At 47.7% G+C, this 12,208-nt stretch overlaps 6 protein-coding genes across 6 annotated transcripts; 3 read left to right on the forward strand and 3 right to left on the reverse strand.

Annotated features, from left to right (window-relative positions):
- Positions 1–143: 143 nt before the first annotated feature.
- Positions 144–797, reverse strand: FVEG_12554 (hypothetical protein; the record flags this gene model as incomplete). The annotated part of the gene is made up of 1 exon (XM_018901900.1): positions 144–797. The coding sequence occupies one exon, from the start codon at positions 795–797 to the stop codon at positions 144–146; it is 654 nt and encodes a 217-aa protein (XP_018760497.1).
- Positions 798–1,767: 970 nt separating this feature from the next.
- FVEG_12553 (hypothetical protein) lies at positions 1,768–3,866 on the forward strand (the record flags this gene model as incomplete). The annotated part of the gene is made up of 6 exons (XM_018901899.1): positions 1,768–1,858; positions 1,917–2,421; positions 2,479–2,663; positions 2,721–2,858; positions 2,905–3,253; positions 3,311–3,866. The coding sequence occupies 6 exons, from the start codon at positions 1,768–1,770 to the stop codon at positions 3,864–3,866; spliced, it is 1,824 nt and encodes a 607-aa protein (XP_018760496.1).
- A 534-nt stretch (positions 3,867–4,400) lies between these two features.
- On the forward strand, positions 4,401–5,492 carry FVEG_17293 (hypothetical protein; the record flags this gene model as incomplete). Its single annotated transcript, XM_018906545.1, has 1 exon — positions 4,401–5,492. The coding sequence occupies one exon, from the start codon at positions 4,401–4,403 to the stop codon at positions 5,490–5,492; it is 1,092 nt and encodes a 363-aa protein (XP_018760495.1).
- A 178-nt stretch (positions 5,493–5,670) lies between these two features.
- FVEG_12552 (hypothetical protein) lies at positions 5,671–6,116 on the reverse strand (the record flags this gene model as incomplete). The annotated part of the gene is made up of 2 exons (XM_018901898.1): positions 5,671–5,897; positions 5,981–6,116. 2 exons carry the CDS (start codon positions 6,114–6,116, stop codon positions 5,671–5,673), a joined length of 363 nt encoding a protein of 120 aa, XP_018760494.1.
- Positions 6,117–7,174: 1,058 nt separating this feature from the next.
- Positions 7,175–8,746, forward strand: FVEG_12551 (MFS transporter, FHS family, L-fucose permease; the record flags this gene model as incomplete). The annotated part of the gene is made up of 4 exons (XM_018901897.1): positions 7,175–7,407; positions 7,464–7,681; positions 7,730–7,957; positions 8,022–8,746. The coding sequence occupies 4 exons, from the start codon at positions 7,175–7,177 to the stop codon at positions 8,744–8,746; spliced, it is 1,404 nt and encodes a 467-aa protein (XP_018760493.1).
- A 494-nt stretch (positions 8,747–9,240) lies between these two features.
- FVEG_12550 (hypothetical protein) lies at positions 9,241–11,860 on the reverse strand (the record flags this gene model as incomplete). Its single annotated transcript, XM_018901896.1, has 5 exons — positions 9,241–9,381; positions 9,443–10,734; positions 10,784–11,593; positions 11,654–11,667; positions 11,733–11,860. 5 exons carry the CDS (start codon positions 11,858–11,860, stop codon positions 9,241–9,243), a joined length of 2,385 nt encoding a protein of 794 aa, XP_018760492.1.
- Between the last annotated feature and the right edge of the window lie 348 nt (positions 11,861–12,208).

Raw genomic sequence — 12,208 nt, forward strand, 5'->3', positions numbered from 1 at the left:
AAGTCGTTCACTGACTCCGCCAGAAAGCCGCAGTATTCTTCTTTCGGCACCTCCGATGATTGTGGTGGCGTCCAGGCTAAAATGCTCAAGTCACACTTCGATCTGATGATTTCCTCTTGGAGGCGTCGAAATGCAGTCTTGCCTTATCCGTAGAGCATCGGCATATGAATGTTGCATATCCCAAGCAAGCAGTATGCAATATCTTCCACCCGAGTTGTCTGGCGACCCGCAGCCCAGGAGAGACGTTTTGCGATGCACGCGGATGAAATTGGAGCTTTGTGGCCAAGTATATCAGGGTAGATTCGTGTGATGGCTGTAAGTCGACCCATAAGGCTGTTCTTGGTACCAATACGATCCCATGAATTGTTGAGAAAGGTAATGACTCCTGGCGCTATCAGCTCCTGCAACGTCCAGTCGCGAGTGAACCATCGGCAGTCCCTCAGCCTTGATCGCTTGAACTTGTCCGCGAGGTATACATAACAGACGCTGGCCTCCTGATACCAAAGAAACATCGAGTTGATGGCTTCAGTCAGCTCGGCACTACTGGATTTGTCGATGCAGCATGTGTCAATCCATACGTAGTCGAATCCATCGCTGAGTGCTAGTTCACAGGTCTTGCGAATCTTTTGGTATCCTGTTTTTGACTTGGACGATTTGAGATTAGAGTCTTGGTAGGTAACCTCTTGCTGGCTTTCCCAGGTATGTGAAAGAATGGCATATTTCGGTCTCTCGCCGTAGAATTCCACAAAAGAAATGCGTTGTGTCTCAACAAATTTTCGCACTTCAATGAGCCTCATTTTGTAGATGAAGACAGGAAACTGAGCGTGAGGGGAATGGATTTGCGGGAATATGCTCACGCCATGTTTGGCTGTATGCATGTCAGACGGCACCTTGAGTTTTCAACTGCTGGCAGTCGCTTATTGGTGACAGTGCCAGCCACAGCTGAATGCATTCAAGTCTTATGTCAGCCAATAATTGCGTTTGCTGGCTGTTATTTGCCATGTGCAGACAACTAAGTCACTCTTACTATCTCAATTTACAGTAAAATATTGTTTTGTATGGTGACTTAATTATTGCATCACAATGCACAAGCTAAATGGAAGACAATTAGGTAATACTATGGAAGACCGTGAAGAGAGAGACCTTCGTGTTTAAGCCAGGATCCCGCTTTGCGTCGATGTATTATGTGATATCCCTATCAATTTCCTGAAATTATCCAAGGCGTTTGAAACCAGGATAGTTAGTTTTCCAATGTTAGGGGAGGAGAATGTCCAACTCGTGGTTTTTTTCCAATACGTGCGGCAGAATATCCCAGCGTCACACGGCGCTGCGTGATCATAGTTAAATTGACAAGAAGAGTACGGCGTCTGCAGATCCTCCTGTGCCACATCAACCGCACAAATCGCAGTTCTATAGACAATGCGGGGAAGGATAGTCTCCAAACAGGGGTCACCTAAATCTGGGGTCAAAGCACATCTCAAGACAAATACGATATTAACGTAGGAATTATATAGCCTCTGCAGAGACTACTTTGAGATCTTTTAAAAATCCGATTGGTTAAGGTATAGAAAAGTTCTACAACTTCCTCTCATTTGACTGAACGTTATGGCGTAGGTCAACTTGAGCTACTAAGCTGGTTCAGCTAACGTAGAAGCCATACGCACCCTTCAACACTGCATATAAATAGCTCCGGTATCTGCGCTTTATCAGACAATCATCAGCTTCGATTTTCAAACCTTTGCATTGATCCTTGTCGTCAAATCCGCGATGCACATACATCTTCTTTCTCACCTCGGCACTGTCCTTTGCCTGGGAACAGCCTCTGTAGGGGCGCTTTCTCTAAAGCACAACAAAAGAGGTAACCACGCTGAAATCCACCAACCTCTCGAAAGGCAGTTTAGCTAACAGAATCTTAGCCACAAGCCCAGCTTCTCTCGAGATTGGCAACCCAGTTCTTACTTCCAAGTGGCTTGAAGGCAGTGACTACGAGCAGGTCGTTGAGTTCTTCGTCACCAACTCGGATGAGAATAACCCTTTGACCTGGGCTGATGAGCTCGCCGTCAGCGTTGAGTCCTCTTCACTGGAGACTACCACTCCCGGCACCTTGCTTCGCTTGGGACCAAAGCAAAGCGCTGTTGTGCAAGTCGGTGTCAAGAACAAGGCGGGTGTAAAAGCCGGAACGCAATGTGATGCGAAGGCGGTTGTGACCTGGGGCTCCAAAGACGATCCCAAGAAGTCGAGCAAGGACTTCTCTGGCCAGTGTGGAATTGGTGACTACGATGCTTCGGAAAGTAGCCTAGGTCATCACTGGAACCCGGATTGGTTCAACGAGATCAAATACGGTATCTTCATCCATTGGGGACTTTATTCCGTCCCGGCCTTTGGAAACAAGCCAGGACCAAAACAGGATTATGCTGAGTGGTAGGTGCTGTTCTATGGATTGTCGCTACTTTCGGCTGATTCAGTGTGATAATCTAGGTATGGCTTCCGCATGACCCAGCCTGACTTCCCGTCCGAAACTTACCAGTACCATCGCGACACATACGGCGAGAACTTCAACTACGACGATTTCGTGTCTAATTTCACCGCTGCCAAGTTTAATGCTGAGGAATGGATGAATCTTGTTGCTGATGCGGGAGCGCAGTATGTGGTGCCGGTTACAAGTGAGTCTTCTTTGACCGTGAGGATCAAGATCTAGGATAATAATATTATTCTTCCAGAACACCATGATGGATGGGCGCTATTTGACTTCCCAGAGTCAGTCAGTAAGCGCTCAACTGTTCACTATGGCCCAAAGCGAGACTTCCTCAAAGAGCTTCTGGACGTTGCGAAAGCCAAACACCCCAAGATTCGCCGAGGTAAGTATTGTATATGGTTCGTGTCTGCAAGGCTAATATATTCCAGGCACTTACTTCAGCATGCCAGAATGGTTTAACCCAGCGTATGTCAAGTATGGCTGGGACCAGCATTACAAGGGTAATTACTTTGGGCGGCCACCAACCAATCCCTATACCAATAAGAGCATCGAATACACTGGCTTCGTTGAAGTCGATGACTTTCTCAACGACATTCAGAATCCACAGATTGAGGCTCTGTTCTACGAATATGAGACCGAGATCCTGTGGTGCGATATCGGGGGTCCCAACAAGGCTGTGGATGTTCTTGCGCCTTGGCTAAACTGGGCTCGTGATAAGGGTAGGCAAGTCACTTTCAATGATCGATGCGGCCCGTCTGGAGATTTTAGTACCCCAGAGTAAGTTCATCATCACTGGTCCATTTAGTCTCATCAATCACCCTAACATTGTTCGAGGTATGCCGGTATTTCCTTCAAGACCAGCAAATTCGAGAGCAACCGTGGCCTTGATCCTTTCTCATTTGGATACAACTTCATGACAACGGACGATGAATATCTCTCGGGTGAGGAAATCGTCAAAACCTTGGTGGATAATGTGGTCAACAACGGAAACCTTCTGCTGAACATGGGCCCCAAGCCTGATGGGACTATTCCGAAGCAGCAACAGCTCAATCTTCTAGACGCTGGAGAATGGATCAAGAGTCACGGTGAGGCAATCTTTGGCACCAGGTACTGGCCAACTGCCCAAACATCTGGGTCACTCCGTTTTGCTACGAAACCAGATGCATTTTACATTCACCATGTTGGTCAGCCATCTTCTCCACTGGTCATTGAAGAGCCTGTGCCTTGGGTCGAGGGCGATGTGGTAACTACCGTAGGCGGTAGTGCTGATGGAACAGTGCTTAAGGTCTCCAAGGACGATGGGTCATTCTCGGTAGAGTTTCCTGACGATGTTATCAAAGGAGATAAGTACGTCTGGACAATCAAGATTGCATATAGTACTGGAAAATAAGTATCTTAGACACGTTCTCTAGAAGCAGCATTCAACATTTGCTTTCTAGAATCTACAAACTTAGCATTAGTCTAATTTCAACAAAGACGTAGTCTACCAACTTGACCGCAATACGCATATTCTGTGTGTCGCATAATACGCTACAGTGAGGTCACTTGCTTCATCAAACGAACTTCATGGCTTTGTTTTTGCTCATTTTCCCGTTGCATAATTAATGGCACAGAATTATCCGGCCTCATCCTACTGGTTGGTCACGAGTACTGAAAAACAAAGCCGGGTGGCTGTTGGTGGGCGGGCGGGTCACTGTAGTTCATGTCATACGAGCCAACGCTAGCCATTATCCCTCTAGTACACTGCTAGCTAACATATATGACATGTTAGTTATGCGGCAGGTAGATGATCAACGAAGCCTTGTATGCGACACAGCACACAGAATACTTGCCACTCTATGTATAGAGGCATCCTAATTGTCATTATTACCTCTTTCCCAATAGTTCTATTGCCACTATCTTCAGCCGCTCTCTGACTGTCATGATGAATTCTTACGAATACATTCCAGTCATCGATTCTCACATCCATTTGTTCCCAGCTTCTGAAACCAGTTCTCTTGCTTGGTACACAAACGATCACCCTCTCGCTGGTCAACACTCAGTCGACCAATACCGGGAGGCAACAACATCTGAACCCTTTTTGGCGGGATTTATCTTCGTTGAAACGGACCGCAAGAATGACCTAAAATCCGGTGAGCTCAATGGCTCAGGTTGGATGGAGCCTCTCAATGAACTAGCTTGGATCAAACGTATCGCCCTAGGCCAGCCGCGCCCTGGTGAAGGACATACTACCGAGGATAAAGGCCTATGCCTTGGATTCGTGCTTTGGGCGCCGCTTCCCGGTACCGCAGATTCTATGAAACTGTACCTTCTCAAGGCAAAAGAAGCAGCCGGATTGGCGTGGTCAAAAGTGAAGGGTTTCCGATATCTATTGCAAGACAAGCTAGAGGGCACAATGCTCCAAGATACCTTCATCGAGAATACGAAGGTCCTTGGTCGTCGCGGCTTTACTTTCGACGTGTGTATTGATATGCACCGACGAGGTCAACAGCAGATAAAAGACCTTGTTGAGTTTGCAAAGTTGGCACGAGATAACGTACCTGAGAATGAGAAGGTGGTCTTGATACTAGACCACCTCTGCAAACCTGATATGAGCAATGCGAATTCTGCCTCGGATGTCGCTTTCATGACCTGGCGCGCTGCGATGCACGAGCTGGGCCAAGACGAGCATACTTATGTCAAGTTCTCCGGCGGCTTTGCAGAGATGGACGAGTCAGTTAATGATCTTTCCACAAATGACATCTGCAAGGCGCTGGAGAAATGGTTCAGAGTGTTACTCGAATCATTTGGACCGAGACGGATCATGTTTGGTAGTGATTGGCCTGTCTGTACGATCAACATGTCGGATGCTTGGTCGCGTTGGCGTGATGTAACAGTCCAGTTATGTCAGGAGGCAAGCTTGACCCCAGAAGAGCAGGGTATGATTTTCTCTGGTACTGCCAGGCAGGCATACCACTTATATTCTGACACTCAAGGTCTTTCTAACTTGGGCCATGGCAAGTATGCAAGTAGCTAGCATATTATCTTTGACGACTATGATCATACTTGTAGGGCTTTAATAAATCTGAGTGCCAATTTAATTAATCTAATCCATATCCTGGAAGTCAGGAGATTGTTGAGAAACAGTACCTGATAATGCCAACTCTGTTATATCAAGCTAGTTTAATTTCTTTTTGCACTTTTACTAGGCTCTCTCAAGGTTGATAGAATACTTCCTCGATAGGTTTCCACCATGATGGCTCGACAGACTCTGAGCTTACAGCGCCAGGAACAAGGCTCTCCTGAAAGGCATCAGTCATTTTCCACCACTCCCTCACACGCGGATTCTCAGCCATTCTTTTCATATCACTGGCAAAGTCAGTGCCGACGTATTTGAATGAGGCAAAAAGGTAATGGCTCTGGTCGTCGTAAAAGATACTATCTGCCGGCCGGCAACAAATTTGAACTGTTAGCGTTATGCAATCTTGTTGCTTTGGCGATGGGATGGAGGAGGCTGCATCGTACAGTCTCGGATATTGCACTGCTCGTTCTGAGCGAGAACCTCGGGCCATACTCTTGCATGGACTTGCTTGTATTCTGCCACGTGCTCGGGTTTGAGCTTGATGGTTTGCGCAAAGCGACGAGGAAGCTCGTCAGACATTCTGAGAAGTATGAAATTGCTATGGAGTATTTTGAAAGAAGGGGCAGTCTAGATGACGACAGAATGTACTATCAGATGATAGCAAGAAACGAGAGGCGCTAGCCGTGTCATCTTATAGTATAAGCGATATCTATAAGGTCTCTAAAAGGCTTCGTGTGTATGGCCCCCAAGCGACTTGACAATTTCTCGGAAAATTACGCGGTACAAAGGGACAAGATACCACTGTCTCTATTGTTGGGGGTGAGGTCCATGCAATGTAGAAGCTTTTTGTTGATGCTATAATGTCTGTTAAGGTCAAATGCTTCATCCTTTCTGAGTTTGGGGTCAATACTTGTGAAGCACGGGGCACCAAACTTGGTCAAAATTGGGGTTTTCGTGGGTACAATTGTCAAATCTTCGGCATAGTCTCTTGTGAGCTTACTATTGGGAAAAGGAGTTTGTAAATAATGCTCCTGACGCTGCTCTAGAGTTTTTAAGTGAGCGTATCCTTACGAGACATGATATTACACAAAATGCTATCGCCATAGCACTTGACTTACCGACTGCTGGCACGCTATGGACATGTCACAACGATCAATATTGCGATGAAAATAACGCCAAAACAGCCACCCCCAATTCCCCTTTGCCATTCAGCACATGCTATACGATATACCATGTGAAGACAAGAATATGATTCCCCAATACGTAGTCGTCAAGTGACAGGGCTGCCAAGCTACTTCATGATCGTTGTCATTAGCGGGGTAGGCGTAGTGTGAGATGTAATTATCCGACGGGTATGTCGTCGCTCCCCCGCCTACAACCATGAATGAAATAACCCAATTGGACAGGTTAACTACTTGTCTTGGGGGTCTTACCCCAGATGAAGCTCCCGTCCAAGCTTCACTGTTCCCCATGGGGTAGCTTAGCTCAAGATCTACATGTGAAGTGGATATAAATAATTACAAGCTCCTCCATACTGCTCCTCTTCTCCATCAGCAAGCATAGTTAGCTCTCTGACTCTGTATCTTACTGCCTCCCCAGGAAATCTTCCAACTTCAATCAGACTCCCAATTGCGAAAATGGGTGTTCGAGCATTTTTCAAGAAGAGGTCACTCAAAGTCTCCGACGATCGAGTGACCAAAGCCGCAGACCTTACCTTGCGCGAGTCCATCTGGCCCATTGCACTTGTCACAGTCTTGTTCTTCCTCTGGGGTTTTAGTTATGGTCTCTTGGATACGCTGAATAAGCATTTCCAGGTGACTTTGCATATTGACAGAGCAAGGTCTGCTGGACTGCAAGCTGCTTACTTTGGGTTCGTCTTGATTTCTGCCTTGCGTCCCGTCACATCTAACAATGCTTCTCTAATAGTGCCTACCCCCTCGCTTCTCTCGGTCATGCCGCTTGGATCCTACGACACTACTCCTACAAGGCTGTTTTCATCTGGGGACTCAGTCTCTACGCCATCGGTGCCCTGATTGCCATTCCCGCTATCAAAGCAAAGTCTTTTGGAGGTTTTTGTGCCGCCATTTTCATCATCGGCAATGGTCTCGGGTCCCTTGAGACAGCTGCCAACCCTTTCATCACTGGTAAGCATTTGAAGCAACTCTCCTTCTGCCCTGTTATCTGATCTGAAGTAGTCTGTGGCCCTCCCAAATATGCCGAAATGCGAATCAATCTGTCTCAAGCCTTCAACGGTATTGGCTCGGTCGTTGCGCCTGTTCTGGGTTCATATGTCTTCTTCAACTTTGACGATGAAAAGGCCTTGGCAAACGTGCAGTGGGTGTATCTGTCCATTGCCGTATTCGTCTTGCTTCTCGCCACCCTATTCTTCTTCTCCAACATACCTGAGATCACTGATGCTGGTACGTTTCAATGCCCTGGTGAACTTGGCGATCTTCAATTCTGACAGCAGTTTCTCGAATCTAGATATGGCTCAGCAAGCCGAATCCTCCAACTCCGATACCCACGATAAGCCTCTACGCAAGCAATACCGACTGTTTCATGCCTCCTTCGCACAGTTTTGCTACTGCGGAGCTCAAGTGGCTATTGCAAGCATGTTCATCAACTATGCCACCGAAACGAGAAAGAACACCAGCGATTCCACCGGTTCCAAGCTTTTTGCAGGTGCACAGGCTACATTTGCTGTTGGCCGCTTCTTCGGCGTCTTCCTCATGAAGTATTTCAAGCCTCGCCACATCTTCCTCATCTTCCTGAGCATGTGTGTTATCTTCATCTGCCCTTCAATTACAGAAAGGGGAAATACAGGAATCGCCATGCTCTACGTGGTCTTGTTCTTTGAATCCATCTGTTTCCCGACAATTGTAGCTCTTGGTATGAGAGGTCTCGGCCGACACACCAAGCGTGGTAGTGGCTTTATCATTGGTGGAGTCATTGGTGGTGCTTGTGTTCCCCCTCTTACTGGTGTGGCCGCAGACAGACACGGCACGGGCATGGCCATGGTCGTTCCTTTGGCGTTCTTTGTGGCTGCTTGGACTTTTCCGTTCTGCGTCAATGTTCTTCCTGGCTACAAGAAGGGCATCGATGCCTTTGAGAACGCTCCAACCGAACCATCCAGCATCGCCGAATGGGGAGAGAAGGGCAGCCAGGATGAGCAACGCCATGAGACTGTTGTTGGGGAGGTCAAGTCATGATGGATCTCGGCAACTATTCATCCGGCTTGGTGTCGATGGTAAAGTGGGCTTGTTTAATTCTACCTTCTTTTGAGATTGTCTTTTAGCATCCTTAGACCACTTAGAGGTTGCCCTTACGGCATAGCAATAAACTCGAGTGGTTACATCTTGATTGGTCGTCTGTTCACGTTGTTCCACTCTAGCGATTCGTCGTATTGTGCTAACCCTCTGAGACCACGCTTAGTATCGCACTGATGAATCATCGCACGCTTCACACTAAGCTCTGTGTGATGATATCATCTCTTAGGTACTTGTCTCAACCGTAAATCTTCCATCTAGATCACAACTTGCAGCACCTGTCCCCTTAGCATCAGTAATCAGAGCCGTTGTAATAGCGCAAATGGTAGGCCCTGTAGCGTATGTCGTGTAACAGATTTATACCTCATCAATTTTATCAAAGACCCAGTCTCTACTCCACGGTTTATTCATGAGTTCTAATAAACAACAAATAGCAGCTAAAGCGCCAGGCCAGTTGCCCCTTCGTTCCATCGGTACAAAGATAATGCTCGGCGGCGAGCCTTACTCTCCTCCAAGTTAGATGTCGCTGGACTCCGGACACTGTATAAAGTCGATCTAAGAACTTTCCGAAACCGCTTCTACGCATAAAAGTTAGCATTGGACCGGCCATTCTGGTACATGGCATGGTAGGGAACATACCTGGAACTCGGTGCTCAAAGTAACAACACAAACCTCATGTGCTCGTATAATAATCTCGCAAGCCTTTTCGACAGATTCGTTCAGTCCAATCTGGGGCATTCGATCTGCAAAAAGCAACAGGATGAAGCTTCCATGCAAAAGATAAATGCCAAAGAGATATGGCATGAAAGAAAGCTCAGGGTCGCATGCCAAAATTCGCGACATGGCGTCAGATGCAGCTATTGCATGAGATGCACACTTCATGAAGCCTACAGATGGTATCCAGCCATCTTTATTATCCAGCATCGAAACAGCGTCCCACTTCCCGTGCAGAAGCACGTGAAGAACATGTAGTATAAATGTACTGTATGCAGTGACAAGCTGAGCTTGCGCATGTTGACGGTGCGATGAAGCGTGGCTGGCGGTATGTGAAGTCCTGAAATGATCGCCGTGACTCTGTTGTGGTGATATCGCGCATTGAGGCGTGCGCACTTGACTCGCGGGTATAGCTGAGGCGTCAAGCGCATCGACTTGGTATGCGCTGGCTAAATCGGCTATGCTCTGTGCACACTGCGCCATGACTTGCTCTATCATTCCTGTAGCGGGGTCATCTTCTTCCTCATGCCCATTGACCTGAGGTCTTCGAATATTGCCGAATCTTGGGTGAGACTTTTGTCTGTGCAGTTGAATAACATCTCCAAGGATCGTCATAAGTGGTAGAAAGTATTCAAAGAAGCCGATACCAGAAATACGCGTTGGAGCGCCGAAGTTTGCAGAATGTGAGCTACTACCAAATGTTGTATCAATCGGATTTCGTTCTGACGATAATGCTGCCCAAGCCTCATCTGAAAGCGGTGCGTGCAACTGACATTCGTCGTCGAGGATGCGCAGTGGTGCGTTGAATGATAGAGCCAAGTGGCGATCGAGGCAAAAGATTAGCCAGAATGCTCTCCGGCGTTCTTCTCGGACTTCTGCTATGGTCAATCCTGTACGTGATGCTTCACAGGACCTACAGCCGCATGAGGTTGTTTGACTTGTGCACAGGGATGTCTCTGACTGGGTGAAACTGTTGTCAGGCGAGTCTTCTCTGTTCAAGCCCATGTTATGAGACAGTCGTAGCGCCTTATTCCACCATCGAAGACAATCTGTCTTGAAGTCGCCGCCCGAAGAGACAATAGTGACGAGGATGAACATGAGGACGTCGTCAACCAGAGGTACCGGTGGAGAGACAGTAGACGCTGATCCAACATGGTACTCTTGGCGATTTTGATCACCAGCCGTGGCATACTCAAGATCTCTCACAAGAGGACCACCTGATAAATCGAGTTGGTAGAGTTCATGAGACAGATAAGACTTACTAACTGGTAGTTCTGTTCCATACGTCGCGATCTCTCCCCTGGATCAACCCCATCATCAACTTTCTCAGCTCTTCACAAACAATGGCTTTCTGGCCCGGCAGTAGAAACAAGGAACTCTCTGCTGTCTGTGCACTGACCCACAGCATGGTCACCAGTAAAGCTGGTGTACATGTTCGTGGGTTCTCGTCTCGCAGGAGCGACTCTTTTCGCATGACGTGTGCTAAAACGTATGGAGATGAAGATTTAAACAAAGATCCTCCTGGCTCAACGAAGTAGAGCTCAAACAGTTCACAAACAAGCCTGGCGTCGATGATGCCGTGGAGCAATGGAATGATTGGCTCCAGGCACTTGTAACGGCATCCGCGAGATGGCAAGTCTTGGGTGACTGTCGAAGCTCGCTCGCGTGTAGGTGACTCATGAACAGAGACGGCACTATGATGAACCGCGAGGTCGAAATCAGGGAGAGGGTATGAAGGCTGAATGTCAGCTACATGATAGAGATGGTCGAAGGTCGGTGCCGGAATTGAATCGGCTGGCATCTCAAGAGATACAGCATCATGATGTGATGAGTGGCTGGACGAGTATTGTGACGAGACTGTGTCCTGGGGATTTGCTGGGAGACCGGGGCTTTCCTGTACGTCATATGTCCCGCTCTGCTCCGGCTGTGAGTTCAGCGTGCTTTGCTCAAGATCGCAATCAGCTTCTGATGAGTCAGGCTCTCGTTCCTGCTGTGGCTGCTGTACTCGATTTGCTGACTTGGGCTTGCGGCCACGTCTACCGATACTTCGTGTATAATGACATGTGGATTGGTACTCTAAATCATTGATAGGTCAGCAAACCTCTCCCCCAAGACAAGGGTCGATCGCTTGTTTACCTTGACAACGACGACTGGGGTGTATTCCAACGTCAGCTCTTCGGTATCTTGTGATTGGGGTTCTGCTCCAGTCACTTACCACGGCTGCTGACCATCACAACGGACTCTCAGAGTGCTGCATCTATCGCAAGCAAGTCTCGTTCTCTTCCGCCCACTCGGTGGATTCCTCTTGGCATGTTGACGCGGTTCATTATGATGAGGATCCATGATTATCCACTGCTTGGAAACATTGCGGGACGCCCACTATAATCAGGATAATTAAGGAGGCAGAGAAACATCCGTGCGACGTCCGGGTATTTGGTAATTTACCGCCGGAATGCTACGCCGTATAGAGGGTAATTTATTTTATCCGACGGCGGGGAACTGGACCAATCATCAAATTACCAGAGTGAGGGGAAATATACTAGGCTGTTCTCGGCAAAGTCCTACGCTACCCTACATTCTTTACTTTTGAGGATTTGAAGCACCGGGAAAAAGGCGCTGGCTACTCTCCACCATGAACTTAGATCTGTTGCTGTGGAGGAGCCAGTTACCTATTTTGGTGAAAATATAGCA

This window comes from Fusarium verticillioides, chromosome 3, assembly GCF_000149555.1.
Source record: "Fusarium verticillioides 7600 chromosome 3, whole genome shotgun sequence".
Classification (NCBI taxonomy): Eukaryota; Fungi; Ascomycota; class Sordariomycetes; order Hypocreales; family Nectriaceae; genus Fusarium; species Fusarium verticillioides.